Source organism: Ranitomeya variabilis, chromosome 5 (genome assembly GCF_051348905.1).
Source record: "Ranitomeya variabilis isolate aRanVar5 chromosome 5, aRanVar5.hap1, whole genome shotgun sequence".
In the NCBI taxonomy this organism is placed as follows: Eukaryota; Metazoa; Chordata; class Amphibia; order Anura; family Dendrobatidae; genus Ranitomeya; species Ranitomeya variabilis.
The window spans coordinates 528,253,848-528,281,177 of record NC_135236.1 but is presented as its reverse complement, the minus strand read 5'-3'; the positions used below and the strand labels follow the sequence as shown (position 1 = coordinate 528,281,177).

The following is a 27,330-nucleotide window of genomic DNA, read 5'->3' as shown; positions in this document are numbered from 1 at the left end:
GTTACCAATAAAAACGTCAACTCATCCCGCAAAAAACAAGATCTCACATGACTCTGTGGACTCAAATATGGAAAAATTACAGCTCTCAAAATGTGGTAACGCAAAAAATATTTTTTGCAATGAAAAGCGTCTTTCAGTGTGTGACAGCTGCCAATCATAAAAATCCGCTAAATAACCCGCTATAAAAGTAAATCAACCCCCCCTTCATCACCCCCTTAGTTAGGGAAAAAAAAAATAATTAAAAAATGTATTTATTTCCATTTTCCCATTAGGGTTAGGGTTATGGTTAGGGCTAGGGTTAGGGTTAGGGCAAGGGTTAGGGCTAGGGTTAGGGTTAGGGCTAGGGTTGGGGCTAGGGTTAGGGCTAAGGTTAGGGCTAGGGTTGTGGCTAGGGTTAGGGTTAGGGCTAGGGTTAGGGCTAGGGTTGGGGGTAGGGTTAGGGTTAGGGCTAGGGCTAGGGCTAGGGTTGGGGCTAGGGTTAGGGCTAGGGTTAGGGCTAGGGTTAGGGCTAGTGTTACGGCTAGTGTTAGGGCTAGTGATAGGGCTAGGGTTACTGCTAGGGTTAGGGCTAGGGTTAGGGCTAGGGTTGGGGCTAGGGTTGGGGCTACAGTTAGGGTTGGGGCTAAAGATAGGGTTAGGGTTTGGATTACATTTACGGTTGGGAATAGGGTTGGGTGTGTCTGGGTTAGAGGAGTGGTTAGGGTTACTGTTGGGATTAGGGTAAGGGGTGTGTTTGGATTAGGGTTTCAGTTATAATTGGGGGGTTTCCACTGTTTAGGCACATCAGGGGCTCTCCAAACGGGACATGGCATCCGATCTGAATTCCAGCCAATTCTGCGTTGAAAAAGGAAAACAGCGCTCCTTCCCTTCAGAGCTCTCCCGTGTGCCCAAACAGGGGTTTACCCCAACATATGGGGTATCAGCGTACTCAGGACAAATTGGACATCATCTTTTGGGGTCCAATTTATCCTGCTACCCTTGGGAAAATACAAAACTGGGGGCCAAAAAATAAGTTTTGTGGGAAAAAAAGGATTTTTTATTTTCACGGCTCTGCGTTGTAAACTGTAGTGAAACACTTGGGGGTTCAAAGTTCTCACAACACATCTAGATAAGTTCCTTGGGGGGTCTAGTTTCCGATATGGGGTCACTTGTGGGGGGTTTGTACTGTTTGGGTACAGCAGGGGCTCTGCAAATGCAACGTGACGCCTGCAGACCAATCCATTTAAGTCTGCATTCCAAATGGCGCTCCTTCCCTTCCGAGCTCTGTCATGCGCCCAAACAGTGGTTCCCCCCCACATATGGGGTATCAGCGTACTTAGGACAAATTGAACAACAACTTTTGGGGTCCAATTTATCCTGATACCCTTGTGAAAATACAAAACTGGGGGCGAAAAAATCATTTTTGTGAAAAAAAAAGAATTTTTATTTTCACGGCTCTGCGTTATAAACTGTAGTGAAACACTTGGGGGTTCAAAGTTCTCACAACACATCTAGATAAGTTCCTTGGGGGGTCTAGTTTCCAATATGGGGTCACTTGTGGGGGGTTTGTACTGTTTGGGTACATCAGGGGCTCTGCAAATGCAACGTGATGCCTGCAGACCAATCCATTTAAGTCTGCATTCCAAATGGCGCTCCTTCCCTTCCGAGCTCTGTCATGCGCCCAAACAGTGGTTCCCCCCCACATATGGGGTATCAGCATACTCAGGACAAATTGAACAACAACTTTTGGGGTCCAATTTATCCTGATACCCTTGTGAAAATACAAAACTCGGGGCTAAAAAATCATTTTTGTGAAAAAAAAAAGAATTTTTATTTTCACGGCTCTGCGTTATAAACTGTAGTGAAACACTTGGGGGTTCAAAGTTCTCACAACACATCTAGATAAGTTCCTTGGGGGGTCTAGTTTCCAATATGGGGTCACTTGTGGGGGGTTTGTACTGTTTGGGTACATCAGGGGCTCTGCAAATGCAACGTGACGCCTGCAGACCAATCCATTTAAGTCTGCATTCCAAATGGCGCTCCTTCCCTTCCGAGCTCTGTCATGCGCCCAAACAGTGGTTCCCCCCCACATATGGGGTATGAGCGTACTCAGGACAAATTGGACAACAATGTTTGGGGTCCAATTTATTCTGATACCCTTGTGAAATTACAAAACTGGGGGCTAAAAATCATTTTTGTGAAAAAAAAAAAGAATTTTTATTTTCACGGCTCTGCGTTATAAACTGTAGTGAAACACTTGGGGGTTCAAAGCTATCAAAACACATCTAGATAAGTTCCTTAGGGGGTCTACTTTCCAAAATGGTGTCACTTGTGGGGGTTTTTAATGTTTAGGCACATCAGGGGCACTCCAAACGCAACATGGCATCCCATCTTAATTCCAGTCAATTTTGCATTGAAAAGTAAAATAGCGCTCCTTCCCTTCCGAGCTCTGCTATGCGCCCAAACAGTGGTTTACCCCCACATATGGGGTATCGTCGTACTCAGGACAAATTGCACAACAACTTTTGTGGTCTAATTTCTTCTCTTACCCTTGGGGAAATAAAAAAATGGGGGCGAAAAGATCATTTTTGTGAAAAAATATGATTTTTTATTTTTACGGCTCTGCATTACAAACTTCTGTGAAGCACTTGTTGGGTCAAAGTGCTCACCACACATCTAGATAAGATCCTTAGGGGGTCTACTTTCCAAAATGGTGTCACTTGTGGGGGGTTTCAATGTTTAGGCACATCAGGGGCTCTCCAAATGCAACATGGCGTCCCATCTCAATTCCAGTCAATTTTGCATTGAAAAGTCAAATGGCGCTCCTTCCCTTCCGAGCTCTGCCCTGTGCCCAAACAATGGTTTACACCCACATATGGGGTATCAGCGTACTCAGGACAAATTGCACAACAATTTTTGGGGTCCAATTTCTTCTCTTACCCTTGGGAAAATAAAAAATTGGGGGCGAAAAAATCATTTTTGTGAAAAAATATGATTTTTTATTTTTACGGCTCTGCATTATAAACTTCTGTGAAGCACTTGTTGGGTCAAAGTGCTCACCACACATCTAGATAAGATCCTTAGAGGGTCTACTTTCCAAAATGGTGTTACTTGTGGGGGGTTTCAATGTTTAGGCACATCAGGGGCTCTCCAAATGCAACATGGCGTCCCATCTCAATTCCAGTCAATTTTGCATTGAAAAGTCAAATGGCGCTCCTTTCCTTCCGAGCTCTGCCATGCGTCCAAACAGTGGTTTACCCCCACATATGGGGTATCAGCGTACTCAGGACAAATTGTACAACAAATTTTGGGGTCTATTTTCTCCTGTTACCCTTGGTAAAATAAAACAAATTGGAGCTGAAATAAATTTTGTGTGAAAAAAAGTTAAATGTTTATTTTTATTTAAACATTCCAAAAATTCCTGTGAAACACCTGAAGGGTTAATAAACTTCTTGAAAGTGGTTTTGAGTACCTTGAGGGGTGCAGTTTTTAGAATGGTGTCACACTTGGGTATTTTCTATCATATAGACCCCTCAAAATGACTTCAAATGAGATGTGGTCCCTAAAAAAAAATGGTGTTGTAAAAATGAGAAATTGCTGGTCAACTTTTAACCCTTATAACTCCGTAACAAAAAAAAAATTTGGTTCCAAAATTGTGCTGATGTAAAGTAGACATGTGGAAAATGTTACTTATTAAGTATTTTGCATGACATATGTCTGTGATTTAAGGGCATAAAAATTCAAAGTTGGAAAATTGCGAAATTTTCAAAATTTTCGCCAAATATTCGTTTTTTTCACAAATAAATGCAAGTTATATCGAAGAAATTTTACCACTATCATGAATTACAATATGTCACTAGAAAACAATGTCAGAATCGCCAAGATCCGTTGAAGCGTTCCAGAGTTATAACCTCATAAAGGGACAGTGGTCAGAATTGTAAAAATTGGCCCGGTCATTAACGTGCAAACCACCCTTGGGGGTGAAGGGGTTAAAATGGGCACTGTAGGTGTTTTCCTGTCCTCCACTCACTGCCGACTTTGCTTCCCCATTGACTTACATTGGGTTTCGTGTTTCGGTCGATCCCCGACTTTGCGTGATAATCGGCCGATTTCACTCGACTCGACTTTTGACAAAGTCGGGTTTCACGAAACCCGACTCGATCCTAAAAAAGTAAGTCGCTCAACCCTAATGATGAGATATTGGACTGCAGAGGACCCAAGTACAGTTGTTACACAGGGGCCTTCTTCTGTCTGTGCCCACTACTTCCCAGATTGATCGACAGGGTGTGCTTGCTAACCTGGCATAGGCTAAAAAGCAGTGCTTGGTGAGATTCTGAAGCCTTGAACAATTATTGCTACTCACTAGGATAAATACATAGAGAAACCCATTCCTTGAGTATTTATATATTTTTTCCTGATGAGTCTGTTTATTCATTATTTTATTATTTATGATATTGAAAGTTAAGACTTTTATGTGATCGTAAAGAAAATACTTCTGCCTACAAGCAGACCAAGCCATACTGATGCCTAAGGAGATAAATAAAGTGACAGTCCTTATCAAAATCATCATAATGGTATAAGACAGTGCTAATGCCCATTTGATTAAAACTATATTAAGATTAGACATAACTTCTCAAATTCCCAGGGTATTCTTCCAGCACAAATTCTAAATACAATTTTAGTTTGTTCCTGCGCTGTAAGTCACATGAAATAAGGGTATTCTGCTAGTATCGCTCATCTTGACATTTGGTGATCCATTTTACAGATGTACAGTGAACACTAAACCTCATGATCAGTTTAGTACATTTTTGCCTGGTAAGTATTAAATCAATGTATGATCTTTAGTTGTCCATGTCTTTGTTCTACAGTTCTAGCATATTGCATGGTCTGTCTCCTCTTTCTTTTATTTTACTTTGACTAGCACTCCTCCCATTTCACCAAGATGTTCTTAAATTAGCTGGAGACTGCTGTGGGCAGATATGCAACAGATACAGACTTATTTGTGTGCAGGAGGAGTTTACACGTTTCTGACAGTAGATGGTGATGCTGTTACTGTTACAGTGGGGCAAAAAAGTATTTAGTCATTCAGCAATAGTGCAAGTTCCACCACTTAAAAAGATGAGAGGCGTCTGTAATTTACATCATAGGTAGACCTCAACTATGGGAGACAAACTGAGAAAAAAAAATCCAGAAAATCACATTGTCTGTTTTTTTTAATCATTTTATTTGCATATTATGGTGGAAAATAAGTATTTGGTCAGAAACAAACAATCAAGATTTCTGTCTCTCACAGACCTGTAACTTCTTCTTTAAGAGTCTCCTCTTTCCTCCACTCATTACCTGTAGTAATGGCTCCTGTTTAAACTTGTTATCAGTATAAAAGACACCTGTGCACACCCTCAAACAGTCTGACTCCAAACTCCACTATGGTGAAGACCAAAGAGCTGTCAAAGGACACCAGAAACAAAATTGTAGCCCTGCACCAGGCTGGGAAGACTGAATCTGCAATAGCCAACCAGCTTGGAGTGAAAAAATCAACAGTGGGAGCAATAATTAGAAAATGGAAGACATTCAAGACCACTGATAATCTCCCTCGATCTGGGGCTCCACGCAAAATCCCAGAACGATCACAAGGACGGTGAGCAAAAATCCCAGAACCACGCGGGGGACCTAGTGAATGAACTGCAGAGAGCTGGGACCAATGTAACAAGGCCTACCATAAGTAACACACTACGCCACCATGGACTCAGATCCTGCAGTGCCAGACGTGTCCCACTGCTTAAGCCAGTACATGTCCGGGCCCGTCTGAAGTTTGCTAGAGAGCATTTGGATGATCCAGAGGAGTTTTGGGAGAATGTCCTATGGTCTGATGAAACCAAACTGGAACTGTTTGGTAGAAACACAACTTGTCGTGTTTGGAGGAAAAAGAATACTGAGTTGCATCCATCAAACACCATACCCACTGTAAAGTATGGTGGTGGAAACATCATGTTTTGGGGCTGTTTCTCTGCGAAGGGGCCAGGACGACTGATCCGGGTACATGAAAGAATGAATGGGGCCATGTATCGTGAGATTTTGAGTGCAAACCTCCTTCCATCAGCAAGGGCATTGAAGATGAAACGTGGCTGGGTCTTTCAACATGACAATGATCCAAAGCACACCGCCAGGGCAACGAAGGAGTGGCTTTGTAAGAAGCATTTCAAGGACCTTGAGTGGCCTAGCCAGTCTCCAGATCTCAACCCTATAGAAAACCTTTGGAGGGAGTTGAAAGTCTGTGTTGCCAAGCGAAAAGCCAAAAACATCACTGATCTAGAGGAGATCTGCATGGAGGAATGGGCCAACATACCAACACCAGTGTGTGGCAACCTTGTGAAGACTTACAGAAAACGTTTGACCTCTGTCATTGCCAACAAAGGATATATTACAAAGTATTGAGATGAAATTTTGTTTCTGACCAAATACTTATTTTCCACCATAATATGCAAATAAAATGATAAAAAAACAGACAATCTGATTTTCTGGATTTTTTTTTCTCAGTTTGTCTCCCATAGTTGAGCTCTACCTATGATGTAAATTACAGACGCCTCTCATCTTTTTAAGTGGTGGAACTTGCACTATTGCTGACTGACTAAACACTTTTTTGCCCCACTGTATATGCTTAGTTGAATATAATGCATATACTTGTTGTACTTTGGTTTCACTTTCTCTCTTGTAGAAGGTCCTTCAAAACTTCCTGTTATGCTGCATTAAGAAACTTATTCATGTACTTCAGGTTCTGTGTAGATAAAAGTTGAATTACCCCATATAGTCTGCTCTCACAAGTTTCTTCTGCTACCAAACTACGGTATGCAACAACTGCAAGAGGGGTTTCGCGTATCTTTGCTCTCAGCTCACAGTTTGAGAACATGTGGAGGGAGAGTTTTTTTAGATCTATTTACTTGGTGTCCATGCTGTGTGGCAACCATTGTTATGTGGTGGTGTGCTTATGGAGTGGTGGTGTGACCTGGAGTTATGGGGGCTTGGCCTTGCAGCTTGGGTGCTGTGGGATACCAGGTTTCCCGCTCTGTTGGTGCCCTGCAGTTGCAGCATGGTTGGGGCCCGGTGCCTCTCCCTTTTGGCTAAAGACCCACTGAGAGGCTCACTGTGACGTGGTAGTGTGCTTCATATAGTCTGATCAATGAGATCAATGTGTGACTTTTGGATGTGCAGTCCATGTGTTTTTTCAACAGTTCTGTTCTTAAATAGCGTACTGAGGATTTGGTTCTCTACTTTGGAGTTATATAGAAATCCACAGATACTGCATCATGTTATCAGGATTTCATTTGCAAAATAGCAAACTAAGCTTTGTTCCATATTTATGTGTGCCCAGCACAGTCAACAAAAGTGGACTTAATTTATAAGCTTTAAATTACTAGTCCGGTATACAGCTTTGTTTCTGGAAACGGGTCAAATGGATTAAGGTTATATGTGCTCTCTCTAATGAGCAGAAAAAGATCATAATGTTGTATCCCCTTAGTGACTGAGCTAATTTTGACTTTCATTGCCAGGCCAAATTTTTTTATATTTGACCAGTGTCACTCTACGAGGTAATAACTCTGGAATGCTTGTTTTTTCATGACATATTGTACTTCATGTTAGATGTAAATTTTGGTCGATGTGGTTTGTGTTTATTTATGAAAATATTGAAAATTTGACCAAATTTTTTAACATTTTGACACACCTCAAATTCCTCAAAACCAGATTCACAACATTTATTAACCCTTCAGGTTCTTCACAAGAATTAATGGAATGTGGAAGTAAAAAATTAACATTTTACTTTTTTCACAAAAATTTAACTTTAGCCCCAAGTTTTTTATTTTCACAAGAGTTAACAGGAGAAAATGGACCGCAAAATTTGTTGTACAATTTCTCCTGAATAGTTTGATACCACATATATGGGAGAAAACTACTATTTGGGTGCACAGCAGGGCTCGGAAAGGAAGCAGCACCGTTTGACCTTTTGAAAGCAAAAATGGCTGGAATCAATAGCGGACACCATGTCACATTTGTAGAGCCCCTGATGTGACAAAACAGTGGAATCCCCCCACAAGTTACATCATTTTGGATTTTATCCAGGGGTATAGTGAGGTTTTTTAACCTAAAGGAACTACCCAGAATTTAATAACATTAGGTCGTTGTATTGAATATGTCATCATTAGTGTTGAGCGATACCTTCCAATATTTGAAAGTATCGGTATCGGATTGGATCGGCCGATACCGGCAAACTATCGGATCTCGCCGATACCGATACCCGATACCAATACAAGTCAATGGGACACAAATATCGGAAGGTACCCTTGATGGTTCCCAGGGTCTGAAGGAGAGAAAACTCTCCTTCAGGCCCTGGGATCCATATTCATGTAAAAAATAAAGAATAACAATAAAAAATATGGATATACTCACCCTCGGACGGGCCCTGGACCTTAGCGATGTAACCGGCAGCCTCCGTTCCTAAGAATGTAGAGTGAAGGACCTTCGATGACGTCGCGGCTTGTGATTGGTCGCGTGACCGCTCATGTGACCGCTCACGCGACCAATCACAAGCCGCGACGTCATCGCAGGTCCTACACTCACTGCATTCTTAGGAACGGAGGCTGCCGGTTACATCGCTAAGGCCCAGGGTCCGCCGGAGGGGTGAGTATATCCATATTTTTTTTTTTTATTCTTTATTTTTTACATGAATATGGATCCCAGGGCCTGAAGGAGAGTCTCCTCTCCTCCAGACCCTGGGAACCATACACTGGGAACTTCCGATTCTGATTTCCGATATCACAAAAATATCGGAACTCGGTATCGGAATTCGGCCGATACCCGATACTTGCGGTATCGGAATGCTCAACACTAGTCATCATTAGTGTTGAGCACAAGTGCTCGCTAGTTGACTTTGCATCGGGGTGCTCCGGTATGCACCAAATATCGCAGGTGCTTGAATGACCCGGATGCAAATTCGAGTAGCCCTTAAAATTGTAGGCTTTCATCATGGTAGATATATTATGTAGTACCGGCATCCCTGCACACTGCCCCTCTCTCCTGGCAGGGACACAGACTCACTCACTGTTGCCCTCTGTTCCGCACTTCATCCTTCCTCTCTGGCTGCTGCTCAGGATTCGAGCACTGCGTGCAGATCCTCGGGCACTGTGCTAAGGGCATGCGCGTTACCTCCTTCTTAAAGAGGCTGTGCACTCCATTCTAAAGTGTCCCCAGCCAATGGCTGGGAGGCACTTACTATTTAAGGCACGTCCACCTGCCTGGAAGTTCCTGTGCAACCTTGTTAGTCTGTTCCCAACATGCTTGCTAGTTCTCAGGTCCCTGTCCTCTAGTACCCACTAGTTCTACTTTCTGTCTGTCCGTTCCAACCTCCTTGCTAGTGCCTGCCTTGTCAGTCTGTATTTCAGCCAGAACCTGCCTGTATCTGCCGTGCCAATCTGTATATTAGCCTGACCCACCTGTACCTGCCATGCCAGTCTGTATATCAGCCAGACCCACCTGCACCTGCCGTGCCAATCTGTATATGAGCCATACTCTCCTATTGAGCCATTCAAGCTACCTGTCCCTTGGGGGGCAGCTGCCATGCGTCCGAGGTCTGTCCTTGAGTAGTACCTGGTGTCTCTTGGGAGCCAAGTCTAACCCCACCATCAGGGGCTCTAGTGAAGAGTTAGGTGTTCACCTAGTCACGCCCCTCCAGGCTCTCCTCAGATGATGGCACAGTGATTCCACCAGACCACCACTCCTGTTACACATTTTTGTGTAGAATAACATCAATGGGGTACTCCTTGTCGGGACTGGTAGGCTCTCATGAATTGACCAATTTGTCCTCTAAGTACCTTAATTTTTTAACATATTTTATATCACAGTAATACAATTCCAATTTCATATATTCAACTAGATGGTGGCCCGATTCTAATGCATTGGGTATTCTAGAATATGTATGTAGTTTATTTATGAAGATTTTAGAATAATACATTGAATACACAGGATTCGGTCGGCAGCGACCAATTAGCGAAGCATGGTTCAAATCCCGCGTCAATTCGTGGCCAGACTGCGCTTGTCACTGATTGTTTGCGGCTGGCCATGTAGTATATAACAGCCATGCAGTAAATAGCACCGCCACGTAGTATATTGCACAGCCACATAGTATATAACACAGCCACATAGTATATAGCACAGCCACGTAGTATATAGCACAGCCCACAGAGCATATAGCACAGCCATGTAGTATATAGCACAGCCCACGGAGTGTATAACAGCCCATATAGCATATAACACAGCCACATAGTTTATAACAACCCACGTAGCATATAACACATCCCACATAGTGTATAACAGGCCACATAGTGTATAACAGGCCACGTAGTGTATAACACAGGCCACGTAGTGTATAACACAGGCCATGTAGTATATTGCACAGCCCACGTAATATAAAAGCACAGCCCATGCAGTATATTGCACAGCCCATGTAGTACATTGCACAGCCCACATAGTACACTGCACAGCCCATGTAGTACATTGCACAGCCCATGTAGTATATTGCACAGCCAACGTAGTATATTGCACAGCCCACGCAGTATATTGCACAGCCCAAGCAGTATATTGCACAGCCCACGTAGTATATTGCACAGCCCACGTAGTATATTGCACAGCCCACGCAGTACATTACATAGCCCACATAGCACATTGCACAGCCCACGTAGTATATTGCACAGCCCACGCAGTATATAGCAATGTGGGCATCATATCCCTGTTAAAAAAAAGAATTAAAATAAAAAATAGTTATATACTCACCTTCCGTTGGCCCTCGGATCCAGGCAAAGTGTTTACCAATGCCCCTCGCGTTCTCCCGTCCCAAGAGTGCATTGCGGTCTTGCGAGATGATGATGTAGTGGTCTCGCGAGACCGCTACGTCATCATCTCGCGAGACCACAATGCATGGAGCGGTCACCGGGGCGTTGCGAGGAGCGGAAAAGGCCAGTTCTGGATCCGAGGGGCCGACGAACGGTGAGTATATAACTTTTTTTTAAATTATTTTTAGCATTAGATCTTTTTACTATTGATGCCGCATAGGCAGCATCAATAGTAAAAAGTTGGTCACACATGGTTAATAGCAGCGGTAATGGAGTGCATTACCCGCGGCATAACGCGGTCCGTTACCCCTGCCATTAACCCTGTGTGAGCGCTGAGTGGAGAGGAGTATGGAGCGGGCGCCGAGCACTGACTGCGGGGAGTAAGGAGCGGCCATTTTGCCTGTCGCTGATTGGTCGTGGCCGTTTTGCCGTGACCAATCAGCGACTTGGATTTCCATGACAGACAGAGGCCGTGACCAATGAATATCTGTGACAGACAGACAGAAGGACAGCCAGACAGAAAGATGGAAGTGACCCTTAGACAATTATATAGTAGATGTTTGCCTATTATATCATTTCACAGTGAAGTCGTATTTTCTTGGTTATATTGAATAATCATGAAGGCTTGCACCTGTTCACACTTGCCTCATTCTGTTTTGATATTTCTAATGCTGGGCATATACCACAGACTTTACCATGAGCATTTCAAAGGATGAAATCCGTTCTGAATATCTGCTGAATAAATAAGTATACTCTCATGACAAATCTGCAGCACTGGTCAATTTACTTGGCACATTTTCTCCACAATACATGGATAAGTTTACATGACATCTCACCCTTGACTCTGATACTGTAATACTTTTCGAGTTTTCTGTCTGGGAAATTTGGAACATCTATTTCCCATGTGAGAAATGAGGACCAAAATATATATGAAAGCTAGTCCAACATGAACCAACATTGGGCTTAATCTCTGCATTGGCACCTTAAAGGGATATTCCCATTTCCAAGATCCTATCCCAATATGTATTAGGTGTAATAATAATAATAATATTATCAAATATTGTCTAATTAAATGTCACTTACCCCATGTGCAGGGCATTGTAGTAACTTAGGTATCCATGGATCTTGCTGATGCAATCTGAAATACTTATTTCACATTAAATGACATGTGTTTACAATGAATTAAATATGGTAAAGGAAAGCGTTTCTTAATAAACAAGGGACTCATGATATTTAAAACCTTTACCAAATTGGATATTTCCTGTCTAAGGCATTAGAGAAGAAAAAAAACAATACTGCACAGCATCTCTGTAATCTTTTTGAATGAAATTAGACATACAGTACAGACCAAATGCTTGGACGCACCTTCTCATTTAAAGATTTTTCTGTATTTTCATGACTATGAAAATTGTACATTCACACTGAAGGCATCAAAACTATGAATTAACACATGTGGAATTATATACTTTACAAAAAAAAGTGTGAAACAACTGAAAATATGTTTTATATTCTAGGTTCTTCAAAGTGTCCACCTTTTGCTTTGATGAGTGCTTTGCACACTCTTGGCATTCTCTTGATGAGCTTGTTAATTCATAGTTTTGATGCCTTCAGTGCGAATGTACAATTTTCATAGTCATGAAAATACAGAAAAATCTGTATATCCAATACTAATATGTAGTAGGTATCTTGAATTACTAAATACTTTTGACAGACTGCTTATAATACACCGGTGAATCTCTTAGGCTACTTTCACACTAGCGTTAACTGCAATCCGCCACAATGCGTCGTTTTGCCGAAAAAACGCATCCTGCAAAAGTGCTTGCAGGATGCGTTTTTTCCCCATACACTTACATTAAGCGACGTATTGCGACGGATTGACACACATCGCAACCGTCGTGCGACGGTTGCGCCGTGTTGTGGTGGACCGTCGGGACCAAAAAACGCTACATGTAACGTTTTTTGCTCACGATGGTCCGCTTTTTCCGACCGCGCATGCGCGGCCGGAACTCCGCCCCCACCTCCCCGCACTTCCCCGCACCTCACAATGGGGCAGCGGATGCGCTGGAAAAATGCATCCGCTGCCCCCGTTGTGCGGCGGAGACAACGCTAGCGTCGGGAACCTCGGGCCCGTCGCGGTGCGACGGGCCAAGCCCGACACTAGTGTGAAAGTAGCCTTAGCGTGTAAATCTCAGTCTACAAATTTCGGTTTCTAATCTAGGATTTTAAAATAAGTGCTCCCTGCAGGATTCACTCCCAAGCTTTAAACTGTAGGCTTTCATTTCAATAAGGAGGGAAGTGAGATAAGGCTTAATTTACTGCAGTCATTTACTTTCACCCAGTTGTGTGAGATTGTAAGTAAAGTGATGTGATTACAGCAGAACTGGCTCTAATTCAGTAAGTAGTTTAAGAGGGTTGGAGTGACAAGTATTGTGAGCTAACAGTGGCTCTGATAGGGTTATACAGAATCTGTACCAGGTCAGATACTGATAATTAGTGAATTAGGAGATGTCTGCTAAACAAAATGGTGACTATTATTACATGGCAAGGCTCCTGAATAGAAATCAGAGAATCAAGTTCAAGTCGAATTTCCTAAACTTCGTGGTTTCACACAGATTTGAACATTTTGAGATTCAATTCACCAAAAAGAAAACCTTGCCCGACCCATTTCAACTATATGATTTTATCTGAGACAGGGGACAATCAGTTGAACAACTCTATGCGCATAATTTCTGGTGCTATCAGACCTACGCCCGTCCACTGGTTACTTGTCTTGACCCATATCGCACCTGCAAATCTGAGAAGACAAAAGCTCCTACTTAAAGAATACACCAAAGTAGTGAATAATAAAAATCTCCCAATACATCAAAATATCCAAGATGTTCAAATACAGCGACTGAAATCAAGACATCCACCCATCCGAACCGCAATTACCCTGTATGATCATGATTTCAACTTAGAAGAGAAATGGCGTGAACTTTGGGTCAGTGCAGTAGACGGTGAGCCTCAAACGTTTCCTCACTTTCAAAATCCACCACCAGGCTTCAATCTGCCAAGGAAAACCTGGGTCACTTTGAATCGTATCAGAACAAACTTTGGTGTCTGTGCAGATCTTATGCATAAGTGGGGAAAATCTGACTCTCCTGCCTGTGACTGTGGAGCTGACCATCAAACAATTCAGCACATTGTCGAGGAATGTCCCCTCAGATCTTATACTGGTGACAAGAATGATTTCTATACTGGAAATGACAATGTTATTGCATACATAGAAAAACTCGATATCCGACTCTGATTTCTGTTCCTTTGTTCTTTTCAATCACTGTTTATCATTTATCTATTCTTATATGATGTTTGAGACAGGGGAACAACAGTGCTCACATAAACCCTTTAAAAAGGCATCATTTATTAATAATTGATAAAAAGCACCCAACTCCCTACAGTGCAAGAGGACTAAACTTAAAAAAAACAGATTATCAGTAAAAATCAGACCACTAATTAGATCTGATAGACAGGGCTATAGATAATGTATAAAAACACGATCAGGAGTACAAACAGGTCTGTCAGTCAGACCGGGAATGTCTGTATCGTCAGATCAATACTGGATTAAAACAAAATACGTATACACAGACAAGTTGATAAACAAGGCCAGATTAATACTAGATTGAAAACATATGCATACATACAATGGGTAAACTAAAGAGCCAGATCAGTACCGGATTAGAGATATATACAGTCGGGGAAATAAGTATTTGATCCCTTGCTGATTTTGTAAGTTTGTCCACTGATGACACGAACAGTCTATAATTTTAAGGGTAGTTTAATTTTAACATTGAGAGATAGAATATCAAAAATAAAATCCAGAAAATCACATTGTACTGCAAAGAGGAGTGGACCAAATTCCTCCTGACCTGTGCGCAATCCAGATCATCAACTACAAAAAAAAGTCTGACTGCTGAGCTTGCCAAGAAGTCTTTTTGCCACCAAGTATTAAGTCTTGCTTGCCAGAGGGATGAAATACTTATTTCTAACTGTAAAATGCAAATAAATTTATACAATTTATACAATGTGATTTTCTGGATTTTATTTTGGAAATTCTATCTCTCAATGTTAAAATTAACCTACCCTTATAATTATAGACTGTTTATGTCTTTGTCAGTGGGCAAACTTACAAAATCAGCAAGGATCAAATACTTATTTCCCTCACTGTACATGTATAGACAATGTTAAATGATAACATGTATGCACATGTAGATTAGTCTGCAGAACCAGATCAATGCTGAATTAGAAAATTGTATGTGAATACATAATATAATTATGCACTTATGTACAGTGATAAAAGAAAGAACAGATGAATTCTGGATCAGAGACTATTAAATGTATGCGGTATGAAAAATAACATAAAAATAATCAATAACTGGTCTGCAGAACCAGATAAGTACCAGTTTATAGTGTGCCCCAGGTGATACTTCATGGCCTATGTATCCCTGAGATGCCCTTAAAATCACTCTTCCTGACAGCGGAGGTTGGCTCCCTACTTCGCGAGGTTTTTGGTGCCCCCGCTCATGGCAGCTCTCAATATCCCTATGTGTCCCTATTGTAATGCTTATTTACATGACATCCTACACTAGACATAGTCAAATTATCTAGTAGGGAAGACAAACGGAGAGCAATGCATGAGTTAAAGAGAAATTATACTTATCAATGTGATGTTCATAGGATACAGATAAGTTCCATGCCTCTGCTTCAACGCGTTTCCCGAATGCAGTTCATCAGGAGGCCCAGTTATATGAGGTATAGATCTTCAGATAATTATAGATTAGAGAGTGGGCTAACATCATTTTGCATTTCCTACAGCTATGACCTCTAGTAGATTATCATACCCAGCGGTTCCGAGTGGAGCACAGTTTGTACGGCAGTCATTTTCCATCTCCAGAGTCACTAGTAAGTCTCTCTTTTCTGTAGAGTGTAAGGTCTTCTTTCTTACACTCTTCTTTAATCTGTAAGCTTTTATGGTCAACAGTGTCCTCCCTTTCTCTTCTGTAGTGTGCAAGTTCTTATGGTCATCGGGGTCCTGTCTCTGACCTGTAAAGTATAAGCTCTTATAGTCAGTGGGGGTTCTCTCTTTTTCCTTCCTCTCCCACACTTGTATTTTCCAAGCAATTACATACTTTGCGGTATTGAAATTTGCACAGATTTTGGGGAAAATTTGGCAAAGTTGGCAAATTCGAATTTCTAAAGATCCACTCATCACTACGCATGAGGCTGAAAAATCTGTTTGAAGGTTTTTTTTTTACTGCAGATATATTTTAATCCTGAACATGTAAATGTTATTGCATCCTGCTGCATTAAAACAGACAAGACTCACACTGGAAAGCACTTAAGTGACTGCTAATTTCTTTTCTTTGACAAAAAACTTGGTTAGCAGCATTAAAGAGATTTTCCTGATTTTTAGTGATACAAAACTTGATCATTGTGTAGTGAAAATGTATGCAGTTTTTGTGTTTCAATATCTCACTGTGCATTTTCTAATTTAATTGAATTTAGTGACAACAAAATATCTTCATGAAGCTTATAAAGCATGCATTGTGGTATATTTAAGCAGAGAGGTTCACACATTAGAAGTGTACCTAAGAGCTAAAACAGAAATATAAATCCTTAATTTAAATGTCTATTCCTTTTAAATCCATTTCTGTTTTGTGCTAAACTTTTTTGTACACCTTGACATAACTATTTTGTACATCACAGTAAGTTGTGTAACTACAGTGCAAAATTTGGACCTGGGCCCTCACCTACATGTTGGTCAGATACATGGGCCCTTGTAGCATTCTAAATTCCATAAGACATGTGTTCACCTCCAAATACTATGGTCCCTCTTCCTGGCCCCATCCTGTAATAATGTCCACATTCTGTAATGCCCCATGTTCCCGTTCCTAGCCTCTTCCTGGTATAATTTCCTCCATCATGGGCCCATTCCTGGTGTATTGTACTACATCCTGGCTCTTCCTGTCATAATGTTCCCCATACTAACCCCTTTCCTGTATTAATATACCCTATTCTGAAACACTTCCTGCAATAATGTCCCCATCCTAGGCCTCTTCCAGTAACAATAACAGTTACAATAACCTCCATCCTTTGCCTTTTCCTGATATTTTTCCCCATCCTGGCTCCCACCACGTATAATGTTCCCCATTTTGGCATCTTTCTGTGATAATGTTCCTGATCCTGGTGCCTTCCTGTAATAATCCCCCCCACCCCAGCCCCTACCTCAAATAATGTCCCCCCACCCTGGGCCTCTTCCAGTAATGTCATCCATTCTGGGCCTCTTCTCTTCATGGTATTGTCCCCCTTCCTGACATAACCTCTTCCTGGTAAAATGTTCCCCATTCTAGCCCCTTCCTGATGTAAAATCTTCCATCCTGGGCCTCTACGTGCTATAATGTTCCCAATCCTGAGTCTCATCCAGTAATAATGTCCCTCATCCTGGGCCCCTTCCAGTTGTAATGTCCGCTATCCTGGTGCCATTTCAATAATAATGTCTTCCATTTTGAGCCCCTTCCTGTAATAATGTCCCCAATCCTGGCCCCTACCTCTAATAATGTCCCCCACCCTGGGTCCTTTCCAGTAATAATGTCCTCCATCCTGGGCCTCTTCCGTCACTCAAGGTGTAGGACAGACTAAGTGCAACACAAAGGGATAAGGGAAAGGGAACCAAACACTAGGGAAGGGGGTAGTGGAGACGCCTAGACAGATCTAACATCAACCTGTCTGTCCTACTATTCCTATATAGGTTCCACATCTATCGCCAAGCAGGATACCTAATCCCTGTGTGACCCTGGCGGTAAGCCCTGCATCGGGAAGGACAGGAATAGCGCTAGTCAATCCCACTAACACTAAAGACAGCAAGGACACCCTCCAAACTCCAAGAGAATGCTAGCAGACTGCTACAGCTCCAAGCCTCAACAGAAAAGTGCATATAGGAAATAACACTCGCACCTCCCAATAGGAAGTAGGGAGTTATAAACACCCAGATCAAGGTGTGGTCATTAGCACCAGGGGAGGTGCAGTGCAACAGTCTGCAGCCTCTAATACATCTGTGACAGTACCCCCTTCTATGAGTGGCCTCCAGACACTCAAGTTTCTAAGGTTACAAACGAACCAGCCTGGGGGCGTTCACCTCTGATGCAGAAACCCACATCCTTTCCTTTGGACCATAATTCCACAATGCATCAAGTATTGTAGGGAATGACATCGGAGGCGAGAATATACAATACTTGAAATTTGAAACTCTAAGTTTCCATCAACCATAATTGGGGGAGGTGGTAGGAGTGAGGGCTCAAGGGTTTCCACATATCTGTTGAATAAAGACCTGTGAAAAACATTGTAGACCTTAAGAGCCTGAGGTAGCTTAAGACAAAAAGCTGCTGGACCAAAGACGGCAGTTATCTTATAAAGACCAGTGAATCTAGGTCCCAACTTCCAGGAAGATACCCTCAACCTGAAATTCCTGGTAGACAACCACACAAAGTCATTCACTTTCAGGTCCATACCTATCATGCATTTACTTACAGATATATTTATACCTGTCTCTCCTAACCCTGTTGGGAACAGGTAGTGGCTAAACAGGACTAGATGGATGGGAATGCGGTTCTTTAGAATGTGCGCAAACATTACAGGTAGACACTTGTTCAACCACATCCCGATGCAATCCTGGCCACCAAAACTGATGAGAATGGAGGTCCGCAGTTGCCTTACCACCTCGGTGGCCAGCAAGTACAGAGTCATGAGATTCTCCAGCTACATTGCAGCGTAATATAAGTTTGCACAAATAACCATGTGATGGACACACCGACATTAGCTGCCGACCTCTGATTGGCCGGCAGTGTGTACTGCAGTGCAATGAACCGGTGGGTCTCTGCACTGCTATACATTTCAGCTGAATGCTCATCTAGCCGAAATAGGTGCTGACATCGGCCAGCCCTTCTCTCACATGGGCCTGGTCATGGACACCCTCTACTGCCGAGATCATTACAACCCTGATCACAGTCACTGTGTGCATGGATACCATAGGCCTCACATGATGTGATCACTGTACCCATGGAAAGCTGTGACAGCCGAGAGCCTGCTGAGGGTCCCTGCAGTCAACATCTTTGTAGTCCTTTGGCTTAGCTTCAAAGGAAAATGCAATTTACACTATACTCTGCAATGCTGTTGTATTATAGTGTAAGAGATCAATCTATTAAAGGTTCAAGTCCCCTATGAGCTCTAAAAATAAAAATAAGATATTTTAGAAAAATGAAAAAATATAAAAGTTGAACTCATCCCCTTTTTCCATTTTTTAAATAAAAAGATGCAAAAAATAATAGTAGTAAGGTGGTATTGGCATGTTCATAAAACTCTGGTTTATCAAAACAAAAAATTAATTAAAACATATTGAATGCCAAAAATAATAAAAATCAAAATGCCAGATTTGCATTTTTCAAACATCCATTTCCCCAAAAATGCAATATAAAGTGATCAATATATTGATTTGCATGTATCCCAAAATGGTGTTTATAAAAATGTCAGCTTGGCATGCTGAAAAACAAGCCCTCACACAGCTCCATCGATGGGGTCTCAGAAAATACGGATCTCAGAAAATGGCATTACAATTTATTTTTTTTACAGATTTCTGAGTTTTATTTTGCACCACTAAAATATAAAAAAAAAACTATACAGGCTTCGCATGCCATAATTTTACTGACCTATCGAACAAAGTGGAAAAACAATGGTAGGTCTTGCAGTTTTTTTTGCAATTTCACCAACTTGGATTTTATTTTCCTGTTTTTTAGTACATGATTTGTTAAAATTCATGATGTCATTTAAAACTTTAATTTGTCCCTGAAAAATAGCCCTCATATTGATGGAAAAATAAGAAGGTTATGTATCTTGGAAAAAGGGAAGGAAAAAAGATAGTAAAAATGTTAAAAATAAGCCGGTAATGAAGGGGTTAAAAAACTGGCACAACATTTTTTGCAAATAATGCTTTGTGTGAAATCGCCCTTAGTTTAGATATTTCATGTTAAATGTTTTCCAGATATACTTGGTGTGAAAACTTTTTTGTTATTGTGAAATTGCCATTCTGAGAGCTGTAGTTTGTACACTGATGTATGTTAATGAATGTCAAAGAAAAACATTATTTTCTAATTTGTTGCTGAGGGTCCGACATCTGGAACGCCTACTGATTTTGAGAACAAAGAGGCCTCATCCTTTTATCCCCTTTATTCTGCGCCATTTCTGCACCTATTAGGTAAATTAGGTTACTTGCGTTTTTTTCATTGCATTTTTGAGTGTTGTTTTTTACATGGGTTTTTACTGTGTTTTTTGTATCTCTTTGGAATGTCATGATTTAAATAAAGCTGCTTTGTTTTTGATACTTCCTGGTGCTTAGCTTTGACAAAATTTTATTGATACAGTTATGTGTGGATTGCATACATTTCTGATGTTTTTCCTCTTGTGGAAACGCACTAAAAACGCTTGTTTGTGTTTTTTATGTGCACATTTTCTGCACGTAATGCAAGTCTATGGGAAAAATCTGCACATAAAGCTCAGGGTAGCCGCAAGAGAAGTTGACATGTTGGAGATTTAAAACACAGACAACAAGTCAGTTTACGCTGAGTAAAATTAAAGCATGGGGGGGGGGGGGGCATGAGATTTCTATAAATCCAATCCACTTTGGTGGAGCTGTAAGACAGTAAAATAACTTTAGGTCGTAGTTAAAATACTCAGCGTCAAAAACTCACCGAAAACTCATTGTGGGCTCACTTATTCTCTGCACAGGGACAATTGTGGCCACCAGTGTGACTCCATTATATTGATTGGGGCTGGCTGTAGTTTCCTGCCTAGAAAAGTGCCCTAAAGTGCTGTTGTGAAGGCCACATTGTGGCGCTTTAAGGCCTCATTCAGACACCTGTGAGTAACATACAAGTTCTCTAAATGAAGGAAGTACTGTTCATTTGCCTGTGTTTATAATAATTTTATTTATATAGTGCCAACATATTCCGCGGCGCTTTACAAATTATAGAGGGGACTTGTACAGACAATAGACATTACAGCATAACAGAAATCACAGTTCAAAATAGATATCAGTAGGAATGAGGGCCCTGCTCGCAAGCTTACAAACTATGAGGAAAACAGGAGACACGAGAGGTGGATGGTAACAATTGCTTTAGTTATTTGGGCCAGCCATAGTGTAAGGCTCGGGTGCTCATGTAAAGCTGCATGAACCAGTTAGCTGCCTAAGTATGTAACAGTATAGACACAGAGGGCTATTAAATGCATAAAATGTATGAGAACATGATACGAAGAACCTGATTATGTGTTTTTTTTTGTTTTTCTTTATGATAGGCCACACAGGGATCGTTAGGTTAATGCATTGAGGCAGTAGGCCAGTCTGAACAAATGAGTTTTTAGGGCACGCTTAAAACTGTGGGGTTTGGGGATTGATCGTAATAACCTGGGTAGTGCATTCCAAAGAATCGGCGCAGCACGTGTAAAGCCTTGGAGACGGGAGTAGGGTGGTTCTGATTATTGTGGATGCTAACCTGAGGTCATTAGCAGAGCGGAGGGCACGAGTAGGGTGGTAGACTGAGACCAGAGAGGAGATGTAGGGTGGTGCTGAGCCATGGAGTGCTTTGTGGATGAGGGTAGTAGTTTTGTACTGGATTCTGGAGTGGATGGGTAGCCATTGTAATGACTGGCACAGGGTAGAGGCATCGGTGTAACGGTTGGTGAGGAATATGATCCTGGCTGCAGAATTCAGGACTAGTGTTGAGCGATACCTTCCGATACTCAAAGGTATTGGTATCGGATGGAATCGGCCGATATACAAAAAATATCGGATATCGCTGATACCGATACCCGATACCAATGCAAGTCAATGGGACACAAGTTTCGGAAGCTATCCTGGATGGTTCCCAGGGTCTGAAGGAGAGGAAACTCTCCTTAAGGCCCTGGGATCCATATTCATGTAAAAAATAAAGAATAAAAATAAAAAATATGGATATACTCGCCCCTCCGAAAACCCTGGCTGTCACCGCTGCAAGCGTCTTCCTCCGTTCCTAAGAATGCAGAGCGTGAAGGACCTTCGATGACATCGTGGTCAGGTGACCGGTCACATGAGCGGTCATGGACCAATCACAAGACCGCAACATCATCGATGGTCCTTCACCCTCTGCATTCTTAGGAACGGAGGCAGACGCTTGCAGCGGTGACAGCCAGGGTTCTCGGAGGGGTGAGTATATCCATATATTTTTTTTTTATTCTTTATTTTTTACATGAATATGGATCCCAGGGCCTGAAGGAGAGTTTCCTCTCCTTCAGACCCTGGGAACCATACACACCGCACACGCCGAAGATGACTGGGAACACTTCCGATTCCGATTTCCGATATCGCAAAAATATCGGAACTCGGTATCGGAATTCCGATACAGCAAATATTGGCCGATACCCGATATTTGCAGTATCGGAATGCTCAACACTATACAGGACGGATTGGAGCGGGGAGAGTTTGGTAAGAGGGAGGCCGATTAGTAGAGAGTTACAATAGTCCAGAAGGGAATGAATAAGTGAAACAGTAAGAGTTTTTGCAGAGTCGAAAGTAAGAAAAGGGCGAATTCTAGAAATGTTTTTGAGATGCAGATAGGAAGAGCGAGCCAGTGATCGGATGTGGGGGGTGAATGAAAGCTCGGAATCAAGGATGACCCCAAGGCAGCGGGCATGTTGCTTTGGAGTAATGGTGGAACCGCACACGGAGATGACAATGTCAGACAAAGGTAGGTTAGTAGAGGGATTATGTTTATTTTTTGAGCAAGGAGTCTGCACTGAACTGTTTCCATTTTTGATGAGAGACATGGATCAAAATTAACCATACATGTCTACGGGTCCTTGCAAATCACAGAAAGCACATGCATAGCAGCAGGGTACAAGTCGTGTGCTGTCCTTGATTAACATTGTAAGGCCATGTTTGCACGGTCAGTATTTGGTCAGTATTTTACATCAGTATGTGTAAGCCAAAACCAGGAATGGAACAGTCAGAGGAAAAGTTAACCCATTACTTGCCAAATTAAAATTTTTACAAGTGCGTATTTTTCAGAAAAGGGCGTCCCAATATTCAATTAAAAATTACAATGACATGATTTCCTATTTTGAAAACATTCATTTTACAAACACAACGCAAAAAATTGGACCTAATTATAAAAATTAGAAAATCTTAGTTGCTAGAAGCTAAAGATTAGGCGTCCCAAAAAAAGGACATTGGTAGATAATGGGTTAATAGAAACACGTCACCACTTCTGTATTTTTCAACCACTCCTATACTGAATATATGGATGTGGCCATATGGATAGGAAAATCTTTTTAGTCTTTTTTTTTTACAGTAGAAAATTACTAAAAATAATAATGGTAAAAACTGACACACGGACCAAAAAATGATTAATATCGGATTTAGAACACTGATGAACAACGGCCAATAATTTTGCATAAGAGGCCTAATTTTCAGGAGTGATGTGAGTCTTAGAGGTCAGACAAGCAGCAATCGTTAATTGATGGCACATTTTATCCTTCTGTAATATTTATTTACAGTAAAATTGTACATCAGCATGCATAACCATCTAATATTAGAATATGAATTCAAAGTAATACAAGAAAATAAAGCCTAGGATTTCATGTAATGAGAGGATAGAAATTCCACATGATAACATTCAAAAGTAACACTTAAAGCATAAGAATTTTTTTTGTTCTTTTTTTTCCCTGCGTCGTTTCGTTGCTGTGTTCATGCATTTTCAAATCCAGCCCAAGACGTGAGTACTGAAATAACACTTCTTGTCACGTTGTCTTAATGACTATAAAAGCTACATTACAGCACTTAAGAGTTTTACAAGGATAGAAAAAAAACGAGCTTCAGAACAGTGTAGGAAGGACTTTTATATGCAACATTACTTTCCGAACATAATACAAAATATATTTTTTTCTTTCAACAGCTCGATGAAATGAACTTTTGGTAAACTGAATCACGGTAACGCGGAAAACAACAACCAGGATGAACGGACCATTGTTGCACTGATCTACATACTGAGATGTCCTTTGAATGCGAAACATAAAGATTAAGTCAAGGCATAAAACAGAAAAGAAAAAACGCAGTCCAAAGCGAAGGCCAGTTACAGTGATGACTGCACTGGATCAATAGCTTATTTCCGACTGCTGGAAGAAGAGCTTTGGATGTTGCAGATGTCGATAAAAGTAAAGAATGTTAGTGACTGGCCTTTCTTGTTGCAGGCATTAACTCAACGATGATGTTCTATGGCGCCGACATATGTATAAACATTTTTAAGATGTTTTGGGAAAGGCAAGCCTACAGTCAACATGGGGACTTACTGGGTCATATTTGCTAGCAATAACCAACTTCTGAGATGATTTTATTATACAAGGCAATATGACTATAAATATCACCAGCATGGATGGAGAAATGTTGTTTGCAGAAAAAGAGTCTTCTTTTCGCATCCTAATGGGCTGTTTGCTCTCAGTTCTAATACTTTCAACTCTTTTCGGAAATACCTTGGTCTGCGCAGCTGTCATCAGGTTTCGACATCTTCGTTCCAAAGTGACAAACTTTTTTGTGATCTCCCTAGCTGTGTCTGACCTTCTGGTTGCAATGTTGGTGATGCCTTGGAAAGCTGTTGCAGAGATTGCCGGCTTTTGGCCATTTGGTTCATTCTGTAATATTTGGGTTGCCTTTGATATAATGTGTTCAACGGCATCTATCTTAAACCTTTGTGTCATCAGTGTTGACAGATACTGGGCGATTTCCAGCCCATTTAGATATGAGAGGAAAATGACCCCAAAAGTAGCCTTCATAATGATAAGTGTTGCATGGACCTTATCAGTTCTGATATCTTTCATTCCTGTGCAGCTCAACTGGCATAAAGCAAAGACTACTAGCTTTTTTGACCTAAATATTACCATCCAAGGCAGCACAATGGATAACTGTGACTCCAGCCTAAATAGGACGTATGCAATTTCTTCATCACTCATAAGCTTCTATATACCAGTGGCCATTATGATTGTAACCTACACCCGGATATACAGGATAGCTGCAAAGCAAATTCGGCGCATCTCAGCTCTCGAAAGAGCAGCAGTACATGCCAAGAATTGTCAAAGCAGCACAGGGAATGGAAGTAGCATTGATTGCCAACAGCCGGAAAGTTCTTTAAAGACTTCATTTAAAAGAGAAACAAAAGTCTTGAAGACATTGTCAGTGATTATGGGAGTTTTTGTGTGTTGCTGGTTGCCCTTTTTCATATTGAACTGTATGGTGCCATTTTGTGATCCAAGTGTATCTACAAGTGGAGCAGAGCCATTTTGCATCAGCTCAACCACATTTGACATTTTTGTGTGGTTTGGTTGGGCAAATTCTTCTCTAAATCCCATAATCTATGCTTTCAATGCTGATTTCCGCAAGGCTTTCTCAACATTATTAGGCTGCTACAAACTCTGTCCTACATCCAACAATGCTATAGAGACAGTTAGCATAAACAATAATGGGGCAGTTGTCTATTCATGTCAGCAAGAGCCCAAAGGTTCAATTCCAAATGAGTGTAACTTAGTTTACCTAATTCCACATGCTATTATTTGTCCTGAAGAGGAGGGTCTGAAAAATTTAGAAGAAAGTGGCTTATCTAAGAGTTTGGACAAATTGTCTCCCGCATTCTCTGGGATCTTGGACTATGATGCAGAGGTCTCACTTGAAAAGATAAATCCTATCACACAAAATGGGCAGCCCAAAACCTGAAAAACAGTCTTGATGGACATACCCATTAAACTATTAATGGAGACATCTAGATGATACAATACAGATAATTGTTAGACAGACCATCTGATGATCAAATCGATTTCTAAAAATGCATTCCAATGTATTTTGTATACGTGTTTATTTTTGTGATGTTCACAGGGAAACAAGCTTATAAATATGAGGCCATTAGTAATTATTTTAGATGGTGCATACAGTGAATACTGTATTATGAGAATGTGATTTTGTTTATTGCACAGACTTTGAACTAGAGCAACATTCTTCATTGACAAAGAGACATTAAAAAGGTTGTCCACTTTCAAGAATGTGGGGCAAGCAGTGTAAAATACATAAAATAACAAATTCGGCAGGCAATCATCATCACTAGGTCCAGTGCCGGTCCGTGTTCTGCTTTGGTCCTAGTGGCACAGCTCTAGCCGGCTGTTGAGCTCAGTGCTTATGCACTGAGGCTGATGGAACGCAACATTGAGTTTAGTGTACGAGCTGCTGAGCTCAGCTCAGTGACTGGCTAGCTAGTGCGGTGACATCATGTCAAAACTGTGCGTCTAGCCCTTTACTGAGCCCAGCACTGAATTCCGCATTGCGTGCCATCAACCTCAGTGCATTTGCCACTTTTGTATTCAAAACACCTAGACCAGAGCAGTTGCAGTGAGCTGGCTCTGGACTCAAGGAGGGTGAGTACCTACTGAGTTTCCTATTTTATGTATTTTTTAAATTTTAGGGCCCACTTTTCTGAAGTGGACAACACTTTTACAGTGTGCAAAAATGTTGGCATGTAGAATAAGATAAACCACTAAGTGGGAACAGTAAACCCATTTAGTTAGTATTCTCAGTAGTCAAGATCTGAAGTTTATGTTTGAGTTTTTTACAATTTGAGGATAATTTGATTTCTGTTCATGATGAAGACGTGAGATGCAATGAACTGTGTTCATTGACAGATTACCTACCATTGTAGATAACCCCCCAAAAAAACACTTTATGAAGCTTATAAATATTAATTTTATGTGAATACTCAGCCAGGGAGACAATGGGGTAAATTTACATCTACAATGCCTTTTACATAGCAGGTTTATTGTAGTGTAATATCTTGTTATCTTGCTATGAAACATAATTCTCAAAGAGGTAGAAAGCTGTCACGTACCAACATTGAAGGTCGCTAGTCTATCAAGCCCTATGTACCCTTTACCAAGCCTTGCCACAAGACTTAGTATACTCAGCCAAAGACGAGTTCTTGCAGTTCAGAGAACTTAGTTCCTCTTTGAGAAAAGATAATTTATATAATTTTTTCTTAATTTTTTTTTTTTCACCAGAAAGCATTTTTTTGGTTAGTAAGTCTCTCTATGCCTGCTTTGTGGTTTCCATAGGAAAAATGTTATATCCTACACCTTATCAATTTAGTGCACATAAGGGAAAAAGTTTGGTGCTTAAGATCATGTGCCAAAATGGCTGCTTTGAAAACAAGGGGAGTGTCTCATACTTTCATGGCATATTGTGCATCCGCTATTCTGAGATGCATTGCAGCCGTGTCAAGGGAAACACTAATATGGCGGATGAGTGGCAGGGGAAAGCAGAAGGAGGGTACCAGGAATTATTGCTCCTTTTACCCCATCACATGTTAAATTTGATCTTTAG

The 27,330-nt window shown here is 41.2% G+C and overlaps 1 protein-coding gene and 1 long non-coding RNA gene across 2 annotated transcripts in view; both read left to right on the top strand.

Annotated features, from left to right (window-relative positions):
* LOC143776426 (uncharacterized) overlaps positions 1 to 24,007 on the top strand; it is a 124,016-nt gene extending 100,009 nt beyond the window's left edge. Inside the window, exon 3 of the long non-coding RNA XR_013215825.1 lies at positions 23,873 to 24,007. This is a non-coding gene — a long non-coding RNA (uncharacterized LOC143776426). The remainder of the gene's footprint in view (positions 1 to 23,872) is intronic.
* A 178-nt stretch (positions 24,008 to 24,185) lies between these two features.
* Positions 24,186 to 25,811, top strand: DRD1 (dopamine receptor D1). The gene has a single exon (XM_077265815.1). The coding sequence runs from the start codon at positions 24,325 to 24,327 to the stop codon at positions 25,678 to 25,680; it is 1,356 nt and encodes a 451-aa protein (XP_077121930.1). The 5' UTR covers positions 24,186 to 24,324; the 3' UTR covers positions 25,681 to 25,811.
* Positions 25,812 to 27,330: the final 1,519 nt, after the last annotated feature.

Coding starts and splice junctions, on each gene's coding strand:
- DRD1 (XM_077265815.1), top strand. CDS start 24,325: ATGACTATAAATATCACCAGCATGGATGGAGAAATGTTGTTTGCAGAA.